The following is a 25,042-nucleotide window of genomic DNA, read 5'->3' on the forward strand; positions in this document are numbered from 1 at the left end:
AACCTAAAAAAAATTGCGACTCAAGATTGTTTTAATTCAATAAAATAAGCAATAAAAATTCAACTTCTTCTAACTGAAGAAGAAACATTATTTACACCAGTTTCAGGTTCATATTACAGATCCAAAAATGTTCATATATAATAATTATAAGAATGACATACGTGAAATGATAAATGCAGACAAGAAAATAAAATGCAACATCGATTTATTCAATTATTATAGGTGCTATTAAACTACAACAAGTTTTAGAGGCTAACTTGTGGAAGGCAAAAATTGTAAAAAGAACTTTCGACAAAATCCTTTAAATTTTGCCACACAATCCAATTATTGTTGTGCAGCTGCTCGACAGATTTTGCTTTTCCCACAAAATGTGGATCAATAACGAGTAAATAGGTGTCCTTCTCCCCGACATGTATGCCCACGATTCCTTTACTCGAACAATCACGATCGCCACCCATCATAATTGGACATCCCTTCTGCTCGAAATGTTCCCTCAGCGCACTCACATAATTAATCAATTGTCTACCAGACGGCACGTGAATTATTTTACTAAGCACCTTGTAAACTTCATCTAACACCAAACAAACCTGTAAAAATTATTATCGGTACATGATAAGTAGAATATTATCAATAGTGTACTACAATACTACCACTATTCTTTAATACTCTAAAATTTCTACAATTTTTCGTACTTCGATACTTCCGATCCAATCTCTCGAACCAATGAAATTTTGCTCCTTATCTTCGAGAGAGACAAGAGTTTCCTGAATTGATCTCAAAGTAGGAACTGATTGGTCCAAATTTTTATTTATCCTCATCCACGAGCATATTGTTTGTAATGTTCTATAACCACATCCCCAGCCCTGTCGAAATGAAAATTATTTTTCAATATGATTAACGTTCATAATGAATAAAGTAATTTTTCCCATATAGCACCGAAACTTTCCTAAACATTTATTTAAGACCAGCAAATCTTACGCGCGGAATGTGATATTCAATTTATTATTATTATGCAAATTACAAAATTTTTTATTTTCAAATATGAATTTTTGAATAATTTCAGATTCAACCTTTAAAAAAATGCAATTATTAACTAATTTAACAATTAGTAATAATAATAATTAATAATAATTCTTGTTTATTAATTTCAAAAAATTTAATAAATTTCTTCACAAGAATTCAATTAATTTTCGTAAATAATGACATTCTTCGTAAGAATTCAATTATTTTTATTATAAATAGTAACATTTTTTCCAAAAATTCAATTATTAATAAACAAAATTTTAATAAATTTTTCGAAACAATTCAATTATTTTATTAAATAGTAAAATCTTTGCAAAAATTCAATTATATTCAAGAAAATTTCATGAAAGAATTAAATTTTTTTCTTAATTCGTTATAAAATATTTCAAAAGAATTCAATTATTTTCAAAAATATTTAAAGAAAGAATTCATTTTTTTTTAATTCGTTATAAAATACTTCAAAAAAATTCAATTATTATTTATTTTATAAAATTTTAATTCATCATTCAAAACAATTCAATTTTATTTATAAATAGTACAATTCTTTGCAAAAATTCAATAATATTCAAAAGAATTCAATTATTATTTATTTTCCAAAATTTTAATAAATCATTCAAAACAATTCAATTTTATTTATAAATTGTAAAATTCTTTTCAAAAATTCAATTATTTTTAATACAATTTTAATAACATTTCATGAAAGAATTCAATTTTTTTTTTAATTTTTAATAATATTTTTCGAAAAAATTCAATTATTTTCTAAAATTTTAATAAATCCTTCAAAATAATTCAATTACATTTATAAATATAGTAAATAAATTGTTGTTATATAGTTGTTATTTTAAAAACTTGAAAAAAATTGTTCATAAAATCCAATTATTTTTAAAATTTTTATTAAAATTATGAAAGAAACTCCATTATTTAAAAAAAATGCAAAGAAATTCTTCAAAAAAAATTTAATTAGAATTTTTGAAAATTTTAACATAATTCTTCGCGAGAATTTAATTATTTTCCTTAATAATAAAATTCTTCGAAGGAATTCTATTAATATCAAATTTTTTGATAAAATTCTTTGCAACAATTCGATCATATTAAAAATTAAAAATATTTAAAAAGAAAAATTATTAAAAAAAGTTAAAATACAAAAAAGCAAACACGATTATTAATATATCAGATTTGCAAAGTTTAGTGATGTATTAAAAAAAACATAAAGTTTAGATTAAAACTATGAAGTCTAGTGAAGTTATATTAAAATTTATTTAATATTCTTCATAGAACTATTCTAAATTTTACTTAATTTCTTTTTAAAGTTCATTTAATTTTAATTGACTCTAAAAATAGTAAAAGTTGCTACACGTAAAAGGTTTTTATAAAAATTAGCAAAATTTACTTCGAAATTAGGAAAATTTCATTAGATTTTTGTAAAAATTAGTGAAATTTATGCTAATTAGCAAGATTTACTCCAAAAATAAATAGTAAAAGTTACTCCAAATTTTTTCCCTACATTATTATCAGAATCTTTATAGAAAATTTTACATCTAAAACAATAAAATCCAACAATACCTTATCGTCAAAACCATCACATCCATAATGCCAATATTCATAATCACCTCTCACCAAAAATGTTTCACCTGTTGACTCAGGTAATGGCAAATTTACATGCACATTTTTCAATAAACTCTCCCGATAATCCATGTGGATTACAAAAATATCTGATTTATAAATAAACTTTCCTCTTTTTATAAATAAACTTTCCACCCTAATTTAAATTTTACCTATAAAAAATATTTCCTCCACAAAATTTTAAACAAACTCTAGGTAAAAAAAGAGAATTTGTACAGAAATCAAAAAACGAAAAACTTGGTGAAGAAAACAAAAATTTTAACTGCAAAATCAATGAGAAAAAACACGTGGCTTTAAAATGTCAAAACAAAACGAAATTTTCCCGCTCTTTCCGCATGACATCCACTATTGAACCTAGCAGTAAATTTTTAACTGTTTTAAAATCTTTTTTGCTTATAAACAGAATAAAGAAAAGGAAAGTAGAAAATAAATATTTCGACATTACCACTTACATACACAATATAGAAATAAACACAGATGCTTTATTTTGTAATCTGGAACATGATTCGTGGCGGCATCTGACCAGGAAATCCCACAACTTTCTGTGACCTTCCTACTACTGAGAGGCATAGAAAATTAAACGTCAAACTCTCGGGAATGCAATCACAAGCACTACGAGTTGGATTATTGGTTATTGCAGTGAAATACACAGTATTGAGTTATTTTATGTGGCGTTATTATAATTCCAAAAAGAGGGAAATAAAACCACGAGAATGAAACTACCAATAATCATTCTCAAACATGATGAACAATAAAATTTCACGCGATGTGATATAAATGTACGAACAGTATAAACGGAGTGACGAGAAAAATAGTTTTTATTGTGCATCTGCGTATATGACGCACAACAAAGATTTTTTTCAACAAAAGTAAGTAGACAATGTCTATTCTTTCCATCATCTATTTTCAAAGAAAAAAAACGAAAACATCTCTAAAAAAATTTACTCCAAAAAAATAAAAACAAATTTTTCATTTTCGGAGTAACCCAAAAATTGACAGTTCTCTTTTCTCTTCTATCGATTTTTTAAAGTTTCAATTTTCCACAAAACGAGTAACATATTTTTTTCAATCAAGCCCAATAACCTTGAATAAAAATTGATTTTATTTGTAAACTTTATTTTTATAGCTCCAAAACATTCTTTGTTTGACTATGAAAAACCTATGAGTCACTATATGGAGTTTAAGGTTATGTTTGAGCATAAATACATTGTACTCCGTTTTTACTATGGAATATATTCTCTAGTAATAAATATTATGCAAAATACTAATTGGAAGATTACTATTCGACTAAACAATGAGGAAATAATTTTTCCTTCATTTATTAAAATACTTAAATACATAATAATTTTACAATCTTATAGTATAAGATTATTTTTATTTGAACTAGATACCCACTTTACTTATCTTTCTGCTCGAGATCTAGAACATAAGGTTCCAATCCAATTTTACCATCTTTAAGAACAATATAATTTAATGTAGAAACAAAGAATAGTTTCGACTTTCAAATATTCAACGATTACGACATCGAAAAATGTTTCATAAAATATAAATGCTCCTATTGTTCATTGAATTATAAAGATTTATCATCTGAATCGAATTAATGGAGAAATTTTTAACATGAATCTATTTTCACTAAAAAAAAATTCTCCAAAATAAGGATTTGTAGTGAAATATTTATTTTTTTGTTAGAAATATTTTCCACTTAGCGAAAATTTTTTTTTTTGGAGCAACTAAATTTTTAATTTTTTTTAACTAAACTTTATGAACATTAAATTTTAGTTGAATCAACTAAATAAGCATTTCTGAAACAAATATTTATTTGGCTTAACTAAATATTTGTTTGTTTCAACCAAATATTTGTTAAGTTCATCTAAAAATTTGTTTGGTTCAACTAAATGTTTAATTAGTAAAAAAAATTAATAAAATTTGTTAAATTGAACGTTCAGAACTTAAGGAAAATTAAATTTTAGTTAAATCAACTAATTTATTTTAGTTGAACCATTTATTTGGTCCAACTAAACATTTGTTTGCTTCATTTAAAAATTTGTTTGCTTCAAACTAAATATTTGTTAAGTTTAACAAAATATTTGTTAAGTTCAACTAAATATTTGCTTTAGGTAACAAAATTCTTTTTCCAATGCAAAATTTAATGTCCCTAAAAATTCAAATCTTCAGATATTCAACGATTTTTTTAAAATTACGTTAAAAGTTGAATTTTGTAAAAAAATATTTACTGATTAATTTAGAAAATTAATTTCTTTCTATAAATGTTAAATTTGTCCTATTTTTAATTTTATTCCAGTAATTTTTGATAAGATTTACATAAATAGAAAAAAAATTTCGTTCATTCGTACGTTCAAATCATTCATGAAAATAAAATGTATTAAGTATTAAAATATTCCTAAAATTCTTGAGATTTAAATGAATAAAATGTTTTTATTTATACTTAAAATAAAATTTTTATTACAATATTTTTGCGTCCCTATAGAAAAAAAATTAATTACAAATTTTCAAAATGTAAAATTTAAGTTTTTTATTTTTACTGCAATCATGTCCCTAAAGTTTTGAACATTCAAAAAATTAAAACAGAAAATTCGTTCATTTCAACGTTCAAAACTTTAGGATAACAAAATTTATTAAACTAAACCAAAATATTCCTGAAGTTCTTGAGGTTCAATTGAACGAAATTTATTTATTTTTATACTTAAAATTGAATTTTTATTACAATAATTTTGCTTCACTATGAAAAAAATAATTATAGAGTTTATAAATGTTTTTGAAAATATTTAAATAGAAAAAAATGTCCCATTTGAACGTTCAAAATTTCAGCATAATTTCAAATAGTAATTTGACTATTTCAATCGGTTTTGAAAATATTAAAAAAATATATTCTTCGATCATTTGAACTCAAAAATTTGTAAACCATGAACTAAATATTTATTTGAATCAAATAAATATTTATTCAGTTTAAACAAACTTTTTCTAGAAAAACCAAAAAATTGAGTTTTACAACAAAATAGATAATTTGATTAAAATATAATTTTTCCCAAACAATTTTTTCTAAACATTTTTTTTGTATTTAATTTTTCATTTTACAATAAACAATATTCATCAATAAATTATACACTACTAGTACTTTTTTCCCCCAGAAATAAACTTTTGGAAAAAATCTTTTATTTGCTTTCAAAGAAATGACTTTAGAAATGAAATAAAGTTTCTCATAAAACGAAACGTTTTCCCTTCTAATTGCAAAATTATGTTTCGAAATTTTCATCGGAAGAGGTTTTTAAATGAGATGGTTATAAAAGTAAACGAGAAAAAAGATACAATTACTTGGTTCTATCTGCATTTTTTTTTTACCAATTTCAGATAATCAATGTGAGATGGATTAAAATTCACCAAATTAAGGAAAATGTACGGCGAGGGTTTAGAATCAGTGTCGGAAGGATGGCGACAATTACGAGAATTGAGTACAACAACAGATCCAAATATAAGTACAACAGTTCATGAGGAGGAGCATTTTTGCAAATTGATCTTGTACAAAGAAATTCAAGATTCGAGGTGAGAATTTAAATTTAAATTTAAATTAAAAATTTACACGTACCAAAAAAAAGTTGTAAAATTAGAACAAAGTCTTTTTGAATCAATGACGTTTTTAGATGAAGTTGAAGTCCGCAAATATTTTTAAAAAACGAAACGAAAATTTTATTTTGGCTTCAAATTTATTTTTATTTATTTAGTTTTATTTTGTAATCATTTGAACATTGAAAACTTGTTGATCATAAAAGAGTACCAAACACTAAAGTGGAAATTTTTATTTTTCAGAGTACGAATATGGGATGTAATGATTTTAATTCCAAATCTTCTATTCCTTCTTTTTATTGCTGTGAGATTTAACAGAGCACGACTCAAATTAAGAGCGACTAGTAGTCCAATATTCTTAGCATTTTATGGTCTCGTTATTTGTAATGTTTTGATTTCGGTAATTCGATGCGTTGTTTCAATGACTGTTAATGCAGCAGCGACTGTCGGTGGTAAAGCCGATAAAGTACTATGGGTTACTGTGAGATTTTTTCTATTGTCCACCGAAATGAGTGTCGTTATTTTTGGCTTATTTTTCGGTAAGTATTTTCCTAAATAATTTAAGATATCAATTAATTTCAAAATTAAAATATCGTACTCAAAATTAAAATTGTGAATTCGTGAAAAATGAAAAAATTCTAATCAAATATTTTGTTTGCTGCAGGACATTTAGATAGTCGCTCGAGTATTCGCAGAGTACTGTTGGCCACGTCCTTTATAGCTCTAGCTTACACGATAACTCAGGGTACTTTGGAATTAGTTCTACCAGACGATATGTTTTATATAAATAGTAAAGAACTGTTCGTTTTCGGTCATGGTGGAATGATGTTCTGGTTTATCAGCAGTCTCGTCTTTACAACGGCAAGTATAATAAGAATTTACATTTTTCCTTTTATTTGCAATTTATAGTTGAAATTTACGCCACTGATGATGGACGGTTAAAAATATTATTATATTTTTCACAAAAAAAAACAAAAAAAAAAATTATTGTTTACAAATTTGAAATGTTTAAATAATAAAAAAATTTGCAATTAGAAAATTTGAATAAATAAAAAGCGAGGATCAATATTTACTACTAAATAGAAATTTAAATATGGAAAAAATTTTACTAATTAATTTTTACATAGTAAATAGTTTTTGGATCAATAATTTAAAAGAGAAAAAAATTGATAAATCATAAACTTTATTCCTTTCCGAGTGAAAAATATTTTTCTCCTACAATCGTTTATCATAAACGTTGTAAAATTCACTGACGTAATGTTGGAAAAATTTTTCAGATAAAAGTTTATTAAAATTTACAAAGAAAAATATTTTTTATTTTCAATCATTGTTCAAGAACGTTGAAAACTTTATGATAGATAAAATTAACTAAATAAAGTAATACTCATATTATAATAAAAAAAATAGTAAAATCAAATAAAGAAATAAAGTACAGCTTAATAAAATAACAAAATAAAATAATAAAACAAAATAGTAAAATAAAATAATAAACTAAGATAACAAAATAAAATAACAAAATAAAATAATAGAACAAAATAGTGAAATAAATTAATAAAGTAAAATAACTCAGTAAAATAGCAAAATCAAATAATGAAATAAAATATAAAAATAACAAAAAATAAAATGTTAGAACAAAATAGTAAAAACAAATAATTTAAAATAGTAAAATAAAACAGTAAAATAGAGTAAAATAAGAATAAATAAACAAACATTTATAAATAAAAGGAAGAATAATAAAAATAATTATTGCTTTGTAGATATACATGTTCATGCTAATACTGCCGTTGACGCGACTGCGAGAACGATTAGCCTTACCAAGTAAGTAAAAAATTTAAATTTCCATTCAGAAAGAAAAAAAGAATTTTGTAAAAATTGTCCAATTTTTTTTCAGATAAAAGAAGTTTTTACGTTTACGTTGGGATATTGGCTTTTTTGAACCTGGTGCAGTCAATAGGAGCAGGACTTTTAAATTATACTCAAAATCTCGTCGGCCTCTGCGTGGTGGACGTCACTGCGATCATCTATTTAACCGTCTTCACGCCTCTAGTTTATCACACATTTTTATCCGAATTTTTAGGGTAAGTTTTGCGAAATTATTTTCTTGTTCAACAAAAGCTATTAATTTTGCAATAAAAATAAATAAGAAATAAAAAACGAAAATGGGGAAAGAATAAAAAAATCTAAATGTAAAGAAAGAGTAAACAAAAATAGATAAAGAGTAAAAATAGGGTAAAAAGTAAATAAAAATAGAGTTTTCTTTTTGTTTGTTCTCTATTTTTAATAATTGAGGAAGGGTAAAAAAAATAGAAAAATGGTATTTAAATAAAAGTAGAGAAAGAGAAAATAAAAATATACAAAGTGTAAATAAAAATTTAGAAATATCAAATTGAAGTAAATAAACAGGGTTGCCACAGGAATTGAATTATTGACAAAATTTTTAATAAATTTCATCGAAATAATTCAATTATTTTTATAAGTAATACAATTTTTACAGAAATTCAATTATTTAAAATACAAAATTTTATAAAATTTTTATAAATTTGAATAAAATTCAATTATGTTAAAAAATTTTTAAAAATTCTTGCCCAAATTTCATGTATCTTTATAAATAATAATATTCTTCTCCAAAATTCAATTATTTTAGAAAAATTTTAATAAAATTCTTTGGAAAATTTCAATTATTTTCATAAATAATAAAACTCATCGCAGGATTTTAATTATTTTGATACAATTTTAATCAAATTCTTCGAAAAATGTAATTATTCTTAAAAATTTTATTAAAATTTGCCAAAGGAATTTAATTATTTAAAAATTTGTTGATAAAATTCTTCATGAGAATTCAATTTTAACAAACATTCAATTATTTAATAAATTATTTAATTTTTAATTTAAATAATTGAATTCTTCTAGAATCTTCTAATAAAAATTGATTTAAAAATTGAATTACCGAATAATCGATTTATTATTTATGAAAATAATTGAATTCTTGCGAAGGATTTGATTAGAATTTTTGTAAATAATTAACTTTAAAAAAAAAAATTGTATGGTAATTTAAATTATTACAAGTTGTTGAATTTCAAAAAGGTTTGAATTTAAATGTTTTGAAGAATTTTAATTCCTACGGAAAAATAATAATGATTAAATATTTATTTAGAAAAGAAGTTATTGATGTTTTGGAATAATTTTACAATTAAAGAAATTTGCAAATAAATGTATTAAGAATATTTTTTTTGATTATCTAATAATTTTTAGAGTGAATCAGAATATTCTTTAGGGTCAGGGAAAAAGTAAAAATTTTGTCTGGAAATCAGGGAAAAATAAAATTAATTATTTGTGGCAACCCTGATAAATTAATCAACAGAAACTAAAATTAATTATAACAGATAATTAATCAAAACTTAATTAAACTTAACTTAACTTTTCTCTTGAAAAAATTTGTTATTAAAAAAAAGGAAGAATAACTTTGTAAAATTATTTCCATTTTTTCCCTAAACAGAATATCGCAGCCATCACTTATGTTCTCGTACAAAGCGCAAGTAGACGACGCGATGGAGGAGGACACAGTTTCGCTGCCACATCAACAAAGTTTCTCGTCGTTGAAGACTGACAGCGACTACATTTATCAGGTCCATGTTCCTTCATTTCACATGCCCTTTCACGAATCCCAAATTACAAAAAATTCCCCAAAAGTAAAGCAAACAAGCTCCCTATATTCATTAACATCCCGTCGTGCTGATCCAAATACAAGTCGCTATAGTTCACAAATAAAACTCTATGGAACATCGCCGAGTGGTAAACGTTCCTCAAAACGTCTAATCGCCCAACAAAGTACACCGGATCTTGGCAAATATACATTGACAAGTTCAGGCAATAATTTCAGTGGAACACAAAAAATTCCTTCACATTTAGAAGCACCGAGTTGGAAAACTCGTTCAGTTTCCTTAATTGGACACGGTGATTTTGTACAAGCAACAACAGCAACATCACAGAGTCATTTTCAATATCGTCCAAAAAAATCGGAAAGTGTCACACAATTTCTATCAGAATCAAGTAAAAGCAGTCTTGACTCGGAATCATTGCGTGTCAAGATAAAAAGATCAAAATCAATTGTCAATGACGATAGTAATAACAGTGAAAAATTGATGAAAAAAGCGAATGAAAAATCATCGTCACCACTCGAGAGTAGTTTGCAAAGTCTCTTGAGTGGTGAATCACACGAGATGAAACGAACAAATGATTCTGTAACCAAAGATATCTAAAAAAGCTTCTCGCAAATTTTTTCTTCCATTTTTTGAAAAGTTCGACCACAGGAAACTGAACTAGCTTTTCGTATTTTATCAAAATTCAGAACTAGATTAAGAGAGCTAATGAAAGCTGGCTGTTAATTAATTTTCGTTATTTGCTAAGTTTATTTTTTGTTTATTAGTTATTATTTGTTACACATACAGAAAATATTACTTGAATTTTGTCAAAGTATTTTTTAAGTATTTAAATATTAGAAACAAAAATTGCTTCATTATTAATTAAAATCATTATTTTCTTAGTAATAGAAATTCTTATTTTATTAAAAATAAAAATTGTAGTTTTATTAGAAATTAAAATCATTGTTTTGTTAGTAATAAAAATTACTAATTTATTAATAATAAAAATTATTAAACTGCTATTTCATTATTAAACAAGTTATTTTTATTAATCATACAAATTGTCATTTCATTACAAATAATGAAAAATTGTTTATTATTAATAATTAAATAAAAATTTGTATTAATAAAATAGTAATTCGTATTACTAATAAAATAATGATTTTTATCACTGATAAACCAATTTTTATTATTAATAAAATAATAATTTTTATCACTAATATAATAGTGATTTTTATTTATAATAATACATAATATACAATAAAATAAATTAATAATGATTTTTATTATTAATACAAATTGTCATTTCATTATAATAAATGAAAAATATTTGTTTATTAATAGTAGAATAACAATTTGTATTAAAATTTAAAATTCAATAATAATTTGTGTTATTAATAAAATAATGATTTTTATTAGATACTGATAAACAATAACTTTTATTGCTAATAAAATAATAATTGTTATCACTAGTAAAATAATTATTTTTATTAATACTAATAATGCAAATCGTTATTTGGTTAATAATGTAAATTTTTAATGTCATTATTAATAATGAAATGATATTTTTCAGTTTTTATAATGAAATAACAATTTTTATTATTCATAAAATAATAATTTTTACTATTAATAAAAATCATGTTATTAGCGATAAAAAATATTATTTTATAAGTAATAAAAGTTCTTTTATTGGTGATAAAAATCATTATTTTATTAACAATTCAAATTATTATTTCTTTTATTAACAAAGAAATATATTCTTGCATTATTAATACTGAAAGAAATTTTATTTCAAATATTAAAAATACTTTAAAAAACCCAATTTTTTCAAAACTCAAATATTTGCCTGTTGCTTTAAAATATGATTTATTTTTTTTAAAAGACATTTTTAACAAAAAAAAAAAATTTCTATATTTATACAAATTGTGATCAAATTTTTTTTCTAAATTGATTCCAAAGATGAAATATGAATTTTGAAAAATACACACAAAAAGGAACTTCCAGAATTTATTAAAAGTTGAAAATTATTATTACAATATTAATTTAAGAAAATGTATTTGTGATTTATTTATTTATTATTTGTATAGAAAAACAAAAATAGGCTTACATGCTTCTTTTTTCTTTTGTCAGTATATATTTATATATAATCAGCACGCCTAGCAGCTATTTTTCATTAAATGTACTGATACTGTCAAAGCACTTTGTTTTTTATTTATTGCACATTCACAAAAACAAACAAAAAAAAAAGAAAAAGAACCTGTTTCTTTAAAAATTCACAACTAACTTGATTTTTTTGCTTTATTAACTTGAAAGAAAAAAAATAATCGGCAATTTTTTTCTCTTTTTAAAAGCTTTTTTTATGGCATGCAAAGTAATTTTGTTTATTGGCTTTCGAAATTTTCTAATAATGTAATTATAAACTATAATAGACAATTTCTATATCAAAAGGTAACGCTGGATATTGGAAAATTTTTGTTAACTATATAGAGGCTGGCTTTATCTTTTCAAAGGGGTGGGAAAATAATTTAATCATTAAATTTTATTTCGATTGAAATATTTCATAAGGAAATTTTATTCTATTTACAATTTAATTGTACCTAATTCAACTTAATGTTTTTGTTTATTTTTTAATTATTTCTTTTTGTTCTGTTTATTTATTTTTTATTTACTTTTATTTATTTTTTATTTGATATTTTTATTTATTTTTTATTCTTTTTATTTTATAGGAAAAAAATGTTTCAATTGGAACAGAAATAAGTTTCTCTAGAACAGCGAAATTATTAAAACTTTTGTTATTCTAGAGAAAAATTATCGCAGTTGCAGGTGAAACATTTTTTTCCGATTTTTCTTTATAATTTAATTATTATTAAAATATTAATTATGACAATGTAAGAGGGTCGCGAGGAAATAATTTGAGAAAAGGGAAATTATTTTTATTTTGCAGAATAATAGTGTTTATGATTCGACCCAATTCAACACGAGTGCAACGCCAGTCAACCCGCTTTATGCAGCATCCCTGCAAAGTCCGGACAGCATCACTGGATATAGTATAGATAGTCAAGAAACACACACTCAAACTAATGGATATCAGCAGTGAAAAAAAAGGCTTCTTAGGAAAAAAAATATGAAAAATCTTCTCCCTAACTTGCAAACGTTTTTTGAATACGTTTTTCCAATTCATCGGGTGAATAATTTTTAATTTATATACAATAATATATTAAAAAAATACAAAAAAACAATTGCAAAATAATTTTTTTTTTGTAAACGTAATTGTGTGTATGATTGAAGAAAAACAATTCTGTACATGTTATAAGCTATAATAATCTTTTGCGACTATCAGTGGGAACACACATTTTTTTTCGATTATTGCTATTATTCTCAAATTTTTAATAATCTAGTATAACAAGATTATCAATTTTTATTTACAGACAAGTTCCCCTGATTTTGTGAAATATTTTTCTACTGTTTCATGTAATTTATATATATGGAGGCAGTGCGAGATCCCATCGAAACCTTCTCTAGTCGTCATTGTAGGTATTAAATTTCCCAAGATGATATTTATAATATATAAAAAATAACGAAAAAAAAGTGGAATAACGATGGAAAGTACATTGATATAATTATTTAAGGTAATTATTCATAATATTAAATAATAAACGTGAAAAAATGTCCTGATAAAATTTTTTAATCTAAAGGAGAATGTGTGACTCTAAAAGAAAAATTGAGAATCACAGAAATTTATTTTTTAGTTATTTTAAATATTTTTTTAAAATTAATTTTAGGTAATTTTAATTTGGATTATTATACAATTTATTAAATTAATTCCAATTATAATTAACTATAATTATAAATTATCGAACTCAAATTGTGAATTTGAAATTTTTGACTGGAATTTATTAGAATTTTTTATCAATTTTAAAATTCAATTGTCAAATTCCAGTAAATTGAATTCTCCAATGAAAAGTAATTTAAATTATCAAATTCAAATTGTAAATTAAATTGTCGAATGTAAATAAATTAAAATGTCAAATTTAAATCAAATAAATTGTCAAAATTAAATAGATGAAATTGTCAAATTTAAATAAATTAAATTATCTAATTAAAGGTAATTTAAATTATCAAACTAAAGTAATTTTTTATTAAAAAGTAATTATTACATTACAAAATAAATATTTTTAATTTCAAATTCAAATAAATTTAATTGTCAAATTAAAAGTAATTTAAATTATCAAACTCAAGTAAGTTAAATTTTTAAATTTAAATAAATTAAATTGTCAAGTTAAAAATAATTATTGAATTTAAATTATCAAATTCAAATAAATTACATTATTAAATTTAAAATTAATGATTTAAATACAAAACTACAATTTGTTGTCTTTTACAAAAATCAAGAAAAAAATATTATTTTGAAAATCAAGAAAGAATGGAAAATTTATGATTAATTTATGAAAAAAAATAAAATTACTGCAACAAATTTCAATTTTTAGTATTCACACTTTTTCTCCAGAAACTCATAACTAATTAAAAAATAATTTTCTTTAATTTAAAAAAACCGATTAAATAATTATTTAAATAAAATAATTATTTAAATAAAATAATTATTCAAATTAAATTGTTATTCGAAATAAATAATTATTCGATTTAAATAATTATTTGGTTCTAGAAAAGTAATCGATTTTTTGAACAAAATAATTTTTTTTCCAGTGCATTAAAAATACTTTACGATTTTTATAATAAAACAAAAAAATTAGGACTTTTTGAAAATAAAATTTTTCAGTACTTTTCCAACTTAGACACTTATTTTAAAAACAAAAAATGTTACAAACAACGATCACGGGCTTGGGATTATCATATATTAATATATTTATAAATAAATATTTATTTATTTTGAAAGTGATTTAAATCGAGCTTTTGAAAATTAGAACAATTTATAATTATGAAAATTATGTACAATTAATTTAATTAGAATTAGAAAAAGAAATCGTCAAAGGGGAAAAAAAATAAAGTCTCATCACTGAAAAACCGTTTCTGTAAATACTTTATTTTTTTCCCTCTTTTGGAATTTTACGCAACGAGAGAATGCGGTTTTCAAGCGACAGATTTTGCCTGTAGCAAAAGGAGAAAGTGTATGGAAAAACTTGTTACAGATATACGCAAACGTGTATATCTCCCAAGAATATTCACTCAATTTTTATTTTTATTTTTTCTCTTTTCCCGATATTATTAAAATTAGAATTTATTACTCAATCTTTAAATTAATTAAAACAGAAAGAAGAAGAAGAAAAATAAAAAAATTTTCCCAACACTGAAAACTGGATTAAAAAAATTCAGTTTTTTTGTTTCATCTCATAGAAAACTTGTAAATATAAAATAATTTAATAAAAATTTTTAAAAAATTAAAAAAATAGAAGGCTGTAAACTTGTAATGCTTTGACTGTGTTCCAATTAAATTATAAATCAAAATCCTAACTACCAAAAAGGATGATATAAAACATTTAAAAAAAAAACACCATAGAAAACTTTTTAAAAGTCTGTTCTTTTTTTCTTCGTTAATATTACTCACATACATTGTTATTCTATTTTTTTACTGTCACAAGTGTGCCAAAAAACATGGATTTTTAATATTTTCCCAATCATCGCGTGTCGCATTGAATGAGTTCAATAAAAAACAAAACAATTTGAGAAGAAAATTGAAGAAAAAAACTTAATGGAAATTTTTCGAGAAAAATTCCTCTAATCGTGTGTAATTTATTTCCTGCGGAACAATTATAAATTACCCCATGATGACTGTGCTTTTTCCATCAAAAAATCCGTCCTGAAAAATTCTACCTTGTCCTGATAAATGTAAATATAAATAAGTGTGAAGAGGAAAAAAAAATTTTGAAACGTAATTGAAATTCGTTTCAAAAGTTTGGAACACAGTCGATAAAAAAAATGTTTAGAAGGTGGGAAGGAAAATGGAAAAAAAAATGTCAAATATGCCGTGAAGTAATTATTAAAATACACGGTTAAAGCTCAATTGTCACAATGTGATTTGGCTAATTTAGAGAGAAAAAAAAGTCAATGTCTGCTGTAATTAAAATTCAGAACGAGATAAGTAATTTTTGTTCTTTTCAAACAATTTTTTAAAAACTAATTATTCTAGTTGATGAATTAGAATAAAAATTAATAATGGAATTCATTGAATAAATAATTAAAAAAATATAAATATATAATAACAATTTTTTTACTATACATTTTTTCCACTTTTTACTATATAAAATAAAATGTAATTTGTTTATTATTTTTTTTAACTAAAATTAATAATTATTTAGTCCTCTAATTAAATAAATAATTAAAACAACGATTAAAAAAATTTTCGTATTAAATCTAATGCACTTACACTTTCTGTTAGTAAATTTTTTTTATCGTTTAGGTGAATAACCTCATGAAAAGAACTTGCCTATTTTATGGAACATTAATAAATTATCTCTCGTTCTGAATTTTCGTAATAGCAAAAAAAAAAGAAAATAATAATAATAATAATGGCAAAGCTGTGCGTCAAGAATAGATACCTAAGGTCTCGTAATTGTATTTATCTCTACTTATAAATAATCCATCAATCACTGAAATTCCAGTTAAACTATATTTTAACTATCAAGAAAAAAAAATCTTTTCATGTGTATGAACGTTCTCAATGAAGTTCACAGCGTTTAGAATAAAAAATTTGGGGAAAAAATTATTTTTCTATTCAAAATTGTTATAAAATTCTAACTAAAAAAATTTATAACAATTTTTTTTTATTTATAATTTTGCATTGCTAAAATTATTGCAAATTTTAAATTCCTCTTTTATGGTAAAAAATGAATAAATGTATGAGTAAATAAATAAATAATTAATTAATAAAATAAAATATGGAATAAATAAACAATAGAGTAAATAAATAATTGAATAAATAAATTAATTAAGAGATAAAGAAACGAGTAAATAATTAAAATAATTGAATAAAAAATTAATGAATAAATAAATAAATGAATAAATAAACAAATGAGTAAATAAATAAATCAGTAAAAAATAATTAACAATAAACAAATGAATAAAAAATAAATACGTGATTAAATAAACAAGAGAGTAAATAAATAAAGGAGTAAATAAATATATAAATAATAAAGAAAAAAATCTAAAAAAAAAATTCTAAATAAAAAATTCATTTACGTGTGAAAACTATTTTTTCCCTTCCAATCATTGATTATAAACGTTATGAAATTCATCGACGTGTGAATAAACGATTTTTGTCCTCTTGAAATAAGACACGATATCTAAACTACTGTCAAACTGGTACATATTTTCCTATTTTTTCGTAATCGATTCCTAAAAATAAATAAATAATAAAAAACCGCGTGAAACAAAAGACAAGAAAAATATCTCTAAAAACTAAAAAAAAAAGAAATAATCAGGAGATGAATAAAAATATTAGAATTAAGATTTTCAATGCGATAAAGCTAATGATTCGAACTCCATCCAAAAAAAAAAAAATGTAAATAAAACGTAAAAATGAAAAAAAAAATAATAATCGTAAAATGTAAAGTCACATGTTACTTATAAGTGTAAATTGTATTGACACTCATTTAATATATAAGTTCACACATTCCATAAACGACTTTGTTTGAAAAAACTCTTTTTCAAAGAAACGAAGTCCAAATCACAAGGCGTCTTTTTAGCGTCCGTCAATTTGATACTGTTAGAAATTAAGACAAATTATAAGAAAAAATAAAAGTCTCTCGTCGTAAATGACTTCGTTTCAACAATTCATAGTAAAAATAATTCTAAAATCAAGAAAAAAGAAAAGAAAATTAGAAAAAAAATTTACTTTTAATCACTGGAAAAAATTATATTCTAAATAAAAAATATTGTAATTGAAAATATTTCTGGATTTATTTTCAGAAAATCTAATCATAAAAATATTAGCGACTTATTTCTAAATAAGAATCCAGAAATATTTATCGATTAGAGAATATTTTCTTCCAGTGATAAAATTTTTCAAATACCTAACAAGATAACAATTATTATTATTATAGAATTTGAAATTCAAAGTTTGTTCAAAAAACTACGTTTATATTCATTCTACTGAAAAAAGATGCAAAAAAAAAGTTCTTACTTCTTGTGCATTACATATAAAAACCGAGTATAAAATTAATTACTTAAATTCCTAAAATAGACGAATGTTGATGAAAGTTAAAAAAAGCTGATTTTCCATTAATAAATTATCTAATTGGAATTATTTTCTTCGACATAATTATTGCATTAATTTTTCGACTTCTGTTCCTTTACAGAGTCCATAAAAATTCGAACATTGAAATAAACGACAATTTTTTATTAATTTTTCAAAATTTTATCAAGTACAAAGTATTATTAATTTTTAATATTAATTAAATTAAATCTTTTCAAATTAATGAAAGTAAATTTTTTTAGCAAACATATTAATTAAATATAAAAAATTCTTGTCTCAATTTTTTTTCGTTAAATTATTTTAATTAAATTAAAAATTATATTAAAAATTAATATTAACTAAATTAAAAAATATTAAACTAATTCAATCATTCAATTTTTCATTTTTAAATTCTAATTTTAATTCAAAGTCAATTATGCAATTTTTGACAAATATTTAAGAAAAAAATTTCGTTTACTTTAATGTTGAAAAATTATAGGAAAATTAGCAAGAGAATTTTTTCCTTTTTCTCATGTACATTTTTCTATTTCTTTTCTACTTTTTTTTATAATCGAAAAATGATTTCTTCGATGTGATCGTATACTCATACGTATATATGTTAATTTGTGGTGATATCAGTATTTTAGAAAATTCTGCTTCTTATGCAGCGACGCATAAAAAAATTTAAAAAAAATAAATAAATGGTGCAAATAATTTTGAAAAATTCGCAGGTTAAATTTTATATAAATAAATAATCGAAAAAAATTCCATTTTATACATATAATTTCTCATCTACGAATTTTTCATAACTATTTTCCCCCATTCGAATATCTTATATTTTAAAAAAAATGTCTTGCTATTTTTTAAGCAAGTATTGTGCTAGCGATATATACATAATATATATATTTACATATTTTACAGTACCTATGTATACAAAATTTGCGTAAAGAAAAAAAATAATAAAACATAAATCGAATATTTCTTTGATATTTTAAATCGATCCTTTTTCTTCTCCTTGCATTTTATTTTTTATTATTATTCATTTTAAATAAATAAGTTTATCAAAACTTGAAAAAAATAAAATCCATTAAAAAAGGATTCTTTTTTAAAAAAGTTCTTTAGAAAAAAATAATAAAGAAATAATTTTTTCTCCAAAGAATTTTCTAAAAAATAATTTTGTTCTCAAATAAGTAAATAAATAAATTTTTGAGTAAAAAAAAATTGTACAATTCCAAGTAAAAAATTGAATTATTCTTTTAATAAAAGAAAAATAGAGGAAAAAGACTTGAAAGTTTTAGCGTAAATAATTTTCAATGTATTTATAGAACCATGAATATTTGAATCATTAAAAACATTTCTGTCAATTGTTGCTGGGTGTTTCCTGATTCTCCTATCTTAACAGTATCATGTAAAGAATGTGAAATCGATTTAATTGACTTTGCGATTTAGACACGAGTACTTATCTATAGAATCTACCTTTCTCCTGATATTTACGGCCTATTTTACTTTGCAAACGCTTCCACTGAATTCCAAATAGGAATTCGCGTAACAAATCAAGCCAATTATAAACAGAAGTGAGAATCTTACTGTCAATAATACATAAATTTGCAAATACGTCAACATTACAGTGATTATTATTTTCTCCCACCTCTCACAATTTATACGGACCATCTTGTATATGAAATACGAAATACCAAGTTTCGAAAAATTAAAAATATAAATTATATTCCATTTTTAATTAATAATTTTAACTTTAATTAATAAAAATATTCCAGTTAACAAAATATTATTTATTCATTTTATTTATCTTAGCAGTAAACGAGCTGCAACAGAATCTATAAAAAAATAGAATATCAATTATTCACATTCTATTTTTAAATAATAATTTTAATTCACATTTTATTTTTTCATATTATTAATATTTTAGATAACAAAATTAATAGTAAAAAATAAAATGTGAATTATGTATTTCTTTATTAATTGAAATATGATTAAAATTATTAAAAAATATTCTGTTAAAGAATGTTAACAAAAATACTGAACAGTTGAATTTATTTCAATAAAATTAAATTAAAAAACAATTTCCGTCCTTCTCTGATAATATATGTAAATAATAAATTTTCCCCTTAATAATAAATAAAAATTTAATTTTTTTCATTTACAAATTTTTTATTTCATTGAAAAAAAATCAATTTCGTAACAAGTAGGAGGAAAAAATAATCACTAATCGTGCACTAGATAGTATATAGAGAAAAAATTCACGAACATATTGTTCCACTTGACTGAATCTAAATGTTGTTAATTATCATGAATTAGTCTTTAAATAAACGAAACTTATATGTCTCGATCAATTGATAAATATAAATGCAGCTGCAAGATTTTAATAATAGATTGATCCACTCCAACAATTCGCAAGTGATATTAATATAAGAAATATTTGCATTATTACAGCATATAATACTTATTTTATTTTTATCTATTTTTACATATCTAAACTGAACCAAAAGTATTGCAAAAAACCACCAGTCAATTTTTTCCGAGAAATTCTATTTTTATTTGCAAATGTCTTTCAAATGAATCAAATTTAAATTTAATTAATTTTATTTTATTTTTTTTTCTTATTGATTTTAAAATTAATTTACGTCTAATTGTTTTAAGCTATTAACAATTTAAATCAATCCATAGTAATATTATTTTTTTTGAAACAAATTTTTTTATTTCTTATTTACTTTATTAAAAAAATTTAGTTATTTAAAAAAAAGTTAAACAAACAAATAAAAATTAAATACTTAAACAAAAAAAAAAAATAATTCAATAGTTACAACTAAAATTAAAATAATTAACAAAAGTAATACAAAATTTCAAATTAATTAATTATATTTAATATTTTTTCTGATTAATTTAATTTAAAAATGTATTTAATCACTAACAATTTTATTTTATTTTTACAACTTTACATTAAAATATTTTTTCATTTTACATTTATTAACTGCAAAATTTAATTAATGAAAACCAAGTTAATCAAGAAAAACAAAAAATAATTAATTGAGAAAAACATCACCAAAAATACAATACAATAAAGACAATTAAAATTTAATTAATTAATATAAGTAACAAATAATTTCAAACTTCAATTCAATTATTAATTTTTTATTTTTGTAAATTTTAATTGTATTGAATCAACAATTTTATTGTATTTTTACAGTTTTTCATTTTTTAAAATATTTATAGGTATATTTTTTCATTTCATTTTTATTTATTAAAAAAATTTAATTATTGAAAAACAAGTGAAAACAAATTAACAAAAATTAATTAATTAAAAACATTGTATCAATTTTTGAACAACAACGACAACAACAACAACAACAAAAATACAATTTAATACAACTACACTTAAATTAATTACCAAAATTTAAAAATAAAATTAATTAAAATAAATATAAAACAAAAAAAATATTAAAAAAAATAATAAACAAAATTTTTCTGCTGTATTTTATTGAATTTTACAGTATTCTATATTCATACTTCTAAAAAGTTGATTTTTAAAATTACAATTGAGATCTAAAGATCGCAATACAATAAGAAAGAACAAAGTCGAAATAAAATTGAAATAGTTTTTTACAATACAATTCAATTGCTTGCGTTTATTTCTGTACCATTTTTAAACAGAGAATTAATGAGAGAAAAAAATTTAACCTCCTATATGTACCGACAAATAATGACAAAGGGGAAAATATTTCTTTGAACCTGTTTTTAATAGCTTCGACGTCTTTTACACGTATTAAAAAATTGATATAGTGTATATACAACGATGAGAGGGTTATTATATTATTTTTGCGAACATTTTTTTCCTTTTCTTTTTTCTTTCTTTTTTTTGTATAAAGATTCTCCAACTCTGACGCTTGATTTCTCATATGTGCTTTGTACTTTAAAATCTTCAATCAAATTAATTGCTCTTGAGGATTTCACGTCACACGAACTATATTTCTATCGCATCTTTATTGAGTTATTTATAAAAAACGTCATCAGCAACTCTCGAACTGAACAAATTCCAATAGCTTTTTTCTTCATTGTGCGCAGAAGAGAAAAAACTCTATGTAATGTAACTTTTACTATATATTTAGGTTTATAGAAAAACAAAAAATTCAAAAATTGAATTGCAATTTCTGACAAGTTTTTCTACTTTCGAAATTTTATTTCTTTCTTAGTCAATTTTTTTCCAAGGATAAGAATAATAATAAAAAATGGTAATAATATTAAAAAATAATAATAATTATAATTTAGATTATAATAAAATGATAATAATAATAATAATAATAATAATAATAATAATAATAATAATAATAATAATAATAATAATAATAATAATAATAATAATAATAATAATAGTTTGTTGTTAGTAAATAATGATTTTACTATCATAATTACAGGAATGATAAATATTTTCTATATTTACTTAAATAATTACTTATTTTTACCTTTCGAATCCGAATTTTCTAAAACTGCTAAAAAACAATCGGATTTATTATAATTAATTAATTTACATGTATTAATTTTTTTATAATTTAATAAATTTAATTTAAATAATTAATAAATTAAAATTATTAAATTAATAACAGATATTAATTTTTCCCTCTTAATACTAAAATTTCTTTATAATACTTTCTCTTCTGATTCCAGATTAAAAATCAGTATTTCTATAAAAACAATAGAAAAATAATCACAAATGATTGAACAAATTCATTTTAGAAATTAAGAGACAAACTAATTAGTTATTAAAAGAAGAAATTTTTCTAATTCCTAAGTGAAGAAAAATCTCTATTAATTATATACAGACGTACGGTGACGATATTATGAAAATTTATATACAACAAAACGAAGAAGTTGTGCGATGAGCGTGATTCACATTTTTGATCGAGGAATCAGATGTAAATCCCACGTTTGATGCACGACTGCATCTTGACTGGCGAGAGCTTCGAGGACTTTGGCATCTGAAAAAGAGGACGACAATCTGTGCCAGTTGCACTCAAAGGTCGCGCCACTTTTTGCTGGCGCAGAGCACAGGAAGAAAAAAGTTCACCAAAGAAACCACTTAACTTCTAACAAAGCAAATATTCAAGCCACATATATACCAACGATACCAACACTGCATATATTAATAATTCTAAATCTTGATTCAAAAATTATTATTTTACTCTCAAACAAAGCACAACAAACAAGTGGAAAATATAAAATGAAAAAATAACTAAAAATGTAACTAATTTTATTTAAATATTTACATAGGAGTAATATTTACTTTTTAGAAAATAAAAATATTTACTATTCCGAACAAGTAATATTTACTTTGCAGAAATAGTAAAATTTATTCATCCGGAAATAGTAAAAAATGATAAAAAAAATAAACTTTAGTTTTTACTATGAAAGTATAGGAATAGTTACTTTATTACTTTTTCGATGTACTTTAACGAGAAATTAATTCCCATCGAAGGGAAATTTGAACCAAGATTTTTTTTCGATGAATTATTTATACTAATAGCAGAAGACAAATAAGCAAACAGAAAGTTCTGAATTGTTAGAAATAAACGAGGAGCCAAAAATTATTAACAAAGCGAGAAGAAAAATTAGTTCTACGAGAAGCGATAAGAGAATTTTTTTTAATTTTCCACTGCATGGAAAAAATATAATGCAATTTTTACTATTTACCATAAAAATAAATAAATAAGTCTCAAATTTTTTACTTTTTTTTCACTTCTATTATTTTTGTAAAACTAAATTTTTCTAACTTCAAAACAAATTTTAGTAAAAATTAGTATAAAGTATATTTTTACTGAAATCGAAACAAATTTTAGTAACATTTTTATTGCTGGTACTAAAATTTGACTAATTTGACTAATTGACTATTTCTGACTATTTTTACTTTCACTATTTTCGTACAAAGTATATTTTTACTAAAATCGAAATAAATTTTAGTAAAATTTGCATTGCTGGTACTAAAATTGACTATTGACTACTTTTGACTATTTTTCTTTTCACTATTTTCGTATAAAGTATATTTTACTAAATCCAAAACAAATTTTTAATAAAGATTTGTAAAATTTACATCAGTTGTAGTAAAATTTACATCGACTGTAGTAAAATTTACTCCGGATTCAGTAAAATTTTATTTAAAATTTTTAATTTACTTTTGAAATAGTAAAATTTACTCATCCAAAACTAGTAAAAAATTGACAAAAGAAATAATTACAGTTTAGGTTTTTCTTTTAGAGTATAGTAAAAATTACTTTACTTCTTTTTAGTTAACGAGAAAATTCATTCATATAGCAAAAAATTTTCATCCAAGATTTTTTTTCCTGAACTGATTAACACACAAATAGCAAAATACTAACAAGCAAAGAAAAAATTCGCCGAATTAGGAGAAACAAACAAGAAGGCAAAACGATATTAATAAAGCGAGAGAAGAAATTAGTTCTAAGTGAAGCAATAATAATTAAAAATGTTTCTTTAAATTCTCCACCAAATGAAAAAAAATATAATGTAACTTTTAATATTTACCATAAAAGTAAAAGCTAAATAATCTCGAATTTCTCATTATTTTTACTTTTACTTTCTACTATTTCCGTACAAAGTATATTTTACTAAATTTGAAATAGATTTCAGTAAAAATTAGTAAAATTTACGTCGGTTGAAGTAAAATTTTTTAAAATTTGACTATTTTTTACTATTTCCTTACGATTCATTAAATTTGAAACAGATTTTAGTGAAAATTAGTGAAATTTACAATGGTTATAGTAAAATTCTTTAGAGTTTGACTATTTTGACTAAATCCGAAAACAATTTTAGTAAATAAAAATTTAGTAAAATTTAGATTTGTTTTTTACTAAATTCAAAGCAAATTTTAATAAATTTAGTAAAATTTATATCGGTTGCGGTAAAACTGTTTGAAGTTTCTCATTATTTCTACTATTTCGGTATCAAGTATATTTTA

General features: G+C 22.2%; 3 protein-coding genes across 8 annotated transcripts in view; 1 reads left to right on the plus strand and 2 right to left on the minus strand.

Annotated features, from left to right (window-relative positions):
* Positions 1 to 188: 188 nt before the first annotated feature.
* Positions 189 to 3,124, minus strand: LOC122499924 (ufm1-specific protease 1). The gene is made up of 3 exons (XM_043608513.1): positions 2,587 to 3,124; positions 693 to 863; positions 189 to 587 (listed from the first exon to the last, which is right to left on the minus strand). The coding sequence occupies exons 1-3, from the start codon at positions 2,716 to 2,718 to the stop codon at positions 246 to 248; spliced, it is 645 nt and encodes a 214-aa protein (XP_043464448.1). The 5' UTR covers positions 2,719 to 3,124; the 3' UTR covers positions 189 to 245.
* An 80-nt stretch (positions 3,125 to 3,204) lies between these two features.
* Positions 3,205 to 13,551, plus strand: LOC122499921 (transmembrane protein adipocyte-associated 1 homolog). Of its 3 annotated transcripts, XR_006301404.1 has the most exons (9): positions 3,205 to 3,515; positions 6,016 to 6,207; positions 6,472 to 6,767; positions 6,893 to 7,089; positions 7,986 to 8,046; positions 8,120 to 8,306; positions 9,725 to 9,854; positions 12,814 to 13,053; positions 13,298 to 13,548. XR_006301404.1 is itself a non-coding variant. In XM_043608508.1 (8 exons), exons 2-8 carry the CDS (start codon positions 6,059 to 6,061, stop codon positions 12,964 to 12,966), a joined length of 1,173 nt encoding a protein of 390 aa, XP_043464443.1. In that variant the 5' UTR covers positions 3,205 to 3,515; positions 6,016 to 6,058; the 3' UTR covers positions 12,967 to 13,551. The 3 variants fall into 3 exon arrangements, 2 of the variants coding, with proteins under 2 accessions (XP_043464443.1, XP_043464442.1); XM_043608508.1 differs by having other exon boundaries at positions 12,814 to 13,551; XM_043608507.1 differs by lacking the exons at positions 12,814 to 13,053; positions 13,298 to 13,548 and having other exon boundaries at positions 9,725 to 10,604.
* Positions 13,552 to 22,675: 9,124 nt separating this feature from the next.
* LOC122499922 (peroxisomal leader peptide-processing protease-like) overlaps positions 22,676 to 25,042 on the minus strand; it is a 106,529-nt gene continuing 104,162 nt past the window's right edge. For all 4 annotated transcript variants that reach the window (XM_043608511.1, XM_043608510.1, XM_043608512.1 and 1 more), the window contains one exon: positions 22,676 to 23,048. In XM_043608511.1, coding sequence (XP_043464446.1) covers positions 22,960 to 23,048 — 89 coding nt within the window. In that variant the 3' untranslated portion in view covers positions 22,676 to 22,959. The remainder of the gene's footprint in view (positions 23,049 to 25,042) is intronic.

The sequence above is a fragment of the Leptopilina heterotoma genome, unplaced genomic scaffold, assembly GCF_015476425.1.
Source record: "Leptopilina heterotoma isolate Lh14 unplaced genomic scaffold, ASM1547642v1 Lhet_18, whole genome shotgun sequence".
NCBI lineage: Eukaryota > Metazoa > Arthropoda > Insecta > Hymenoptera > Figitidae > Leptopilina > Leptopilina heterotoma.

Coding starts and splice junctions, on each gene's coding strand:
- LOC122499921 (XM_043608507.1), top strand. CDS start 6,059: ATGTACGGCGAGGGTTTAGAATCAGTGTCGGAAGGATGGCGACAATTA. Junction 6,768..6,892: donor TATTTTTGGCTTATTTTTCG/GTAAGTATTTTC, acceptor TGTTTGCTGCAG/GACATTTAGATAGTCGCTCG. Junction 8,307..9,724: donor TTTTTATCCGAATTTTTAGG/GTAAGTTTTGCG, acceptor TTCCCTAAACAG/AATATCGCAGCCATCACTTA.
- LOC122499924 (XM_043608513.1), bottom strand. CDS start 2,718: ATGGATTATCGGGAGAGTTTATTGAAAAATGTGCATGTAAATTTGCCA. Junction 864..2,586: donor GTGATGGTTTTGACGATAAG/GTATTGTTGGAT, acceptor TCATTTCGACAG/GGCTGGGGATGTGGTTATAG. Junction 588..692: donor ATTGGATCGGAAGTATCGAA/GTACGAAAAATT, acceptor TAATTTTTACAG/GTTTGTTTGGTGTTAGATGA.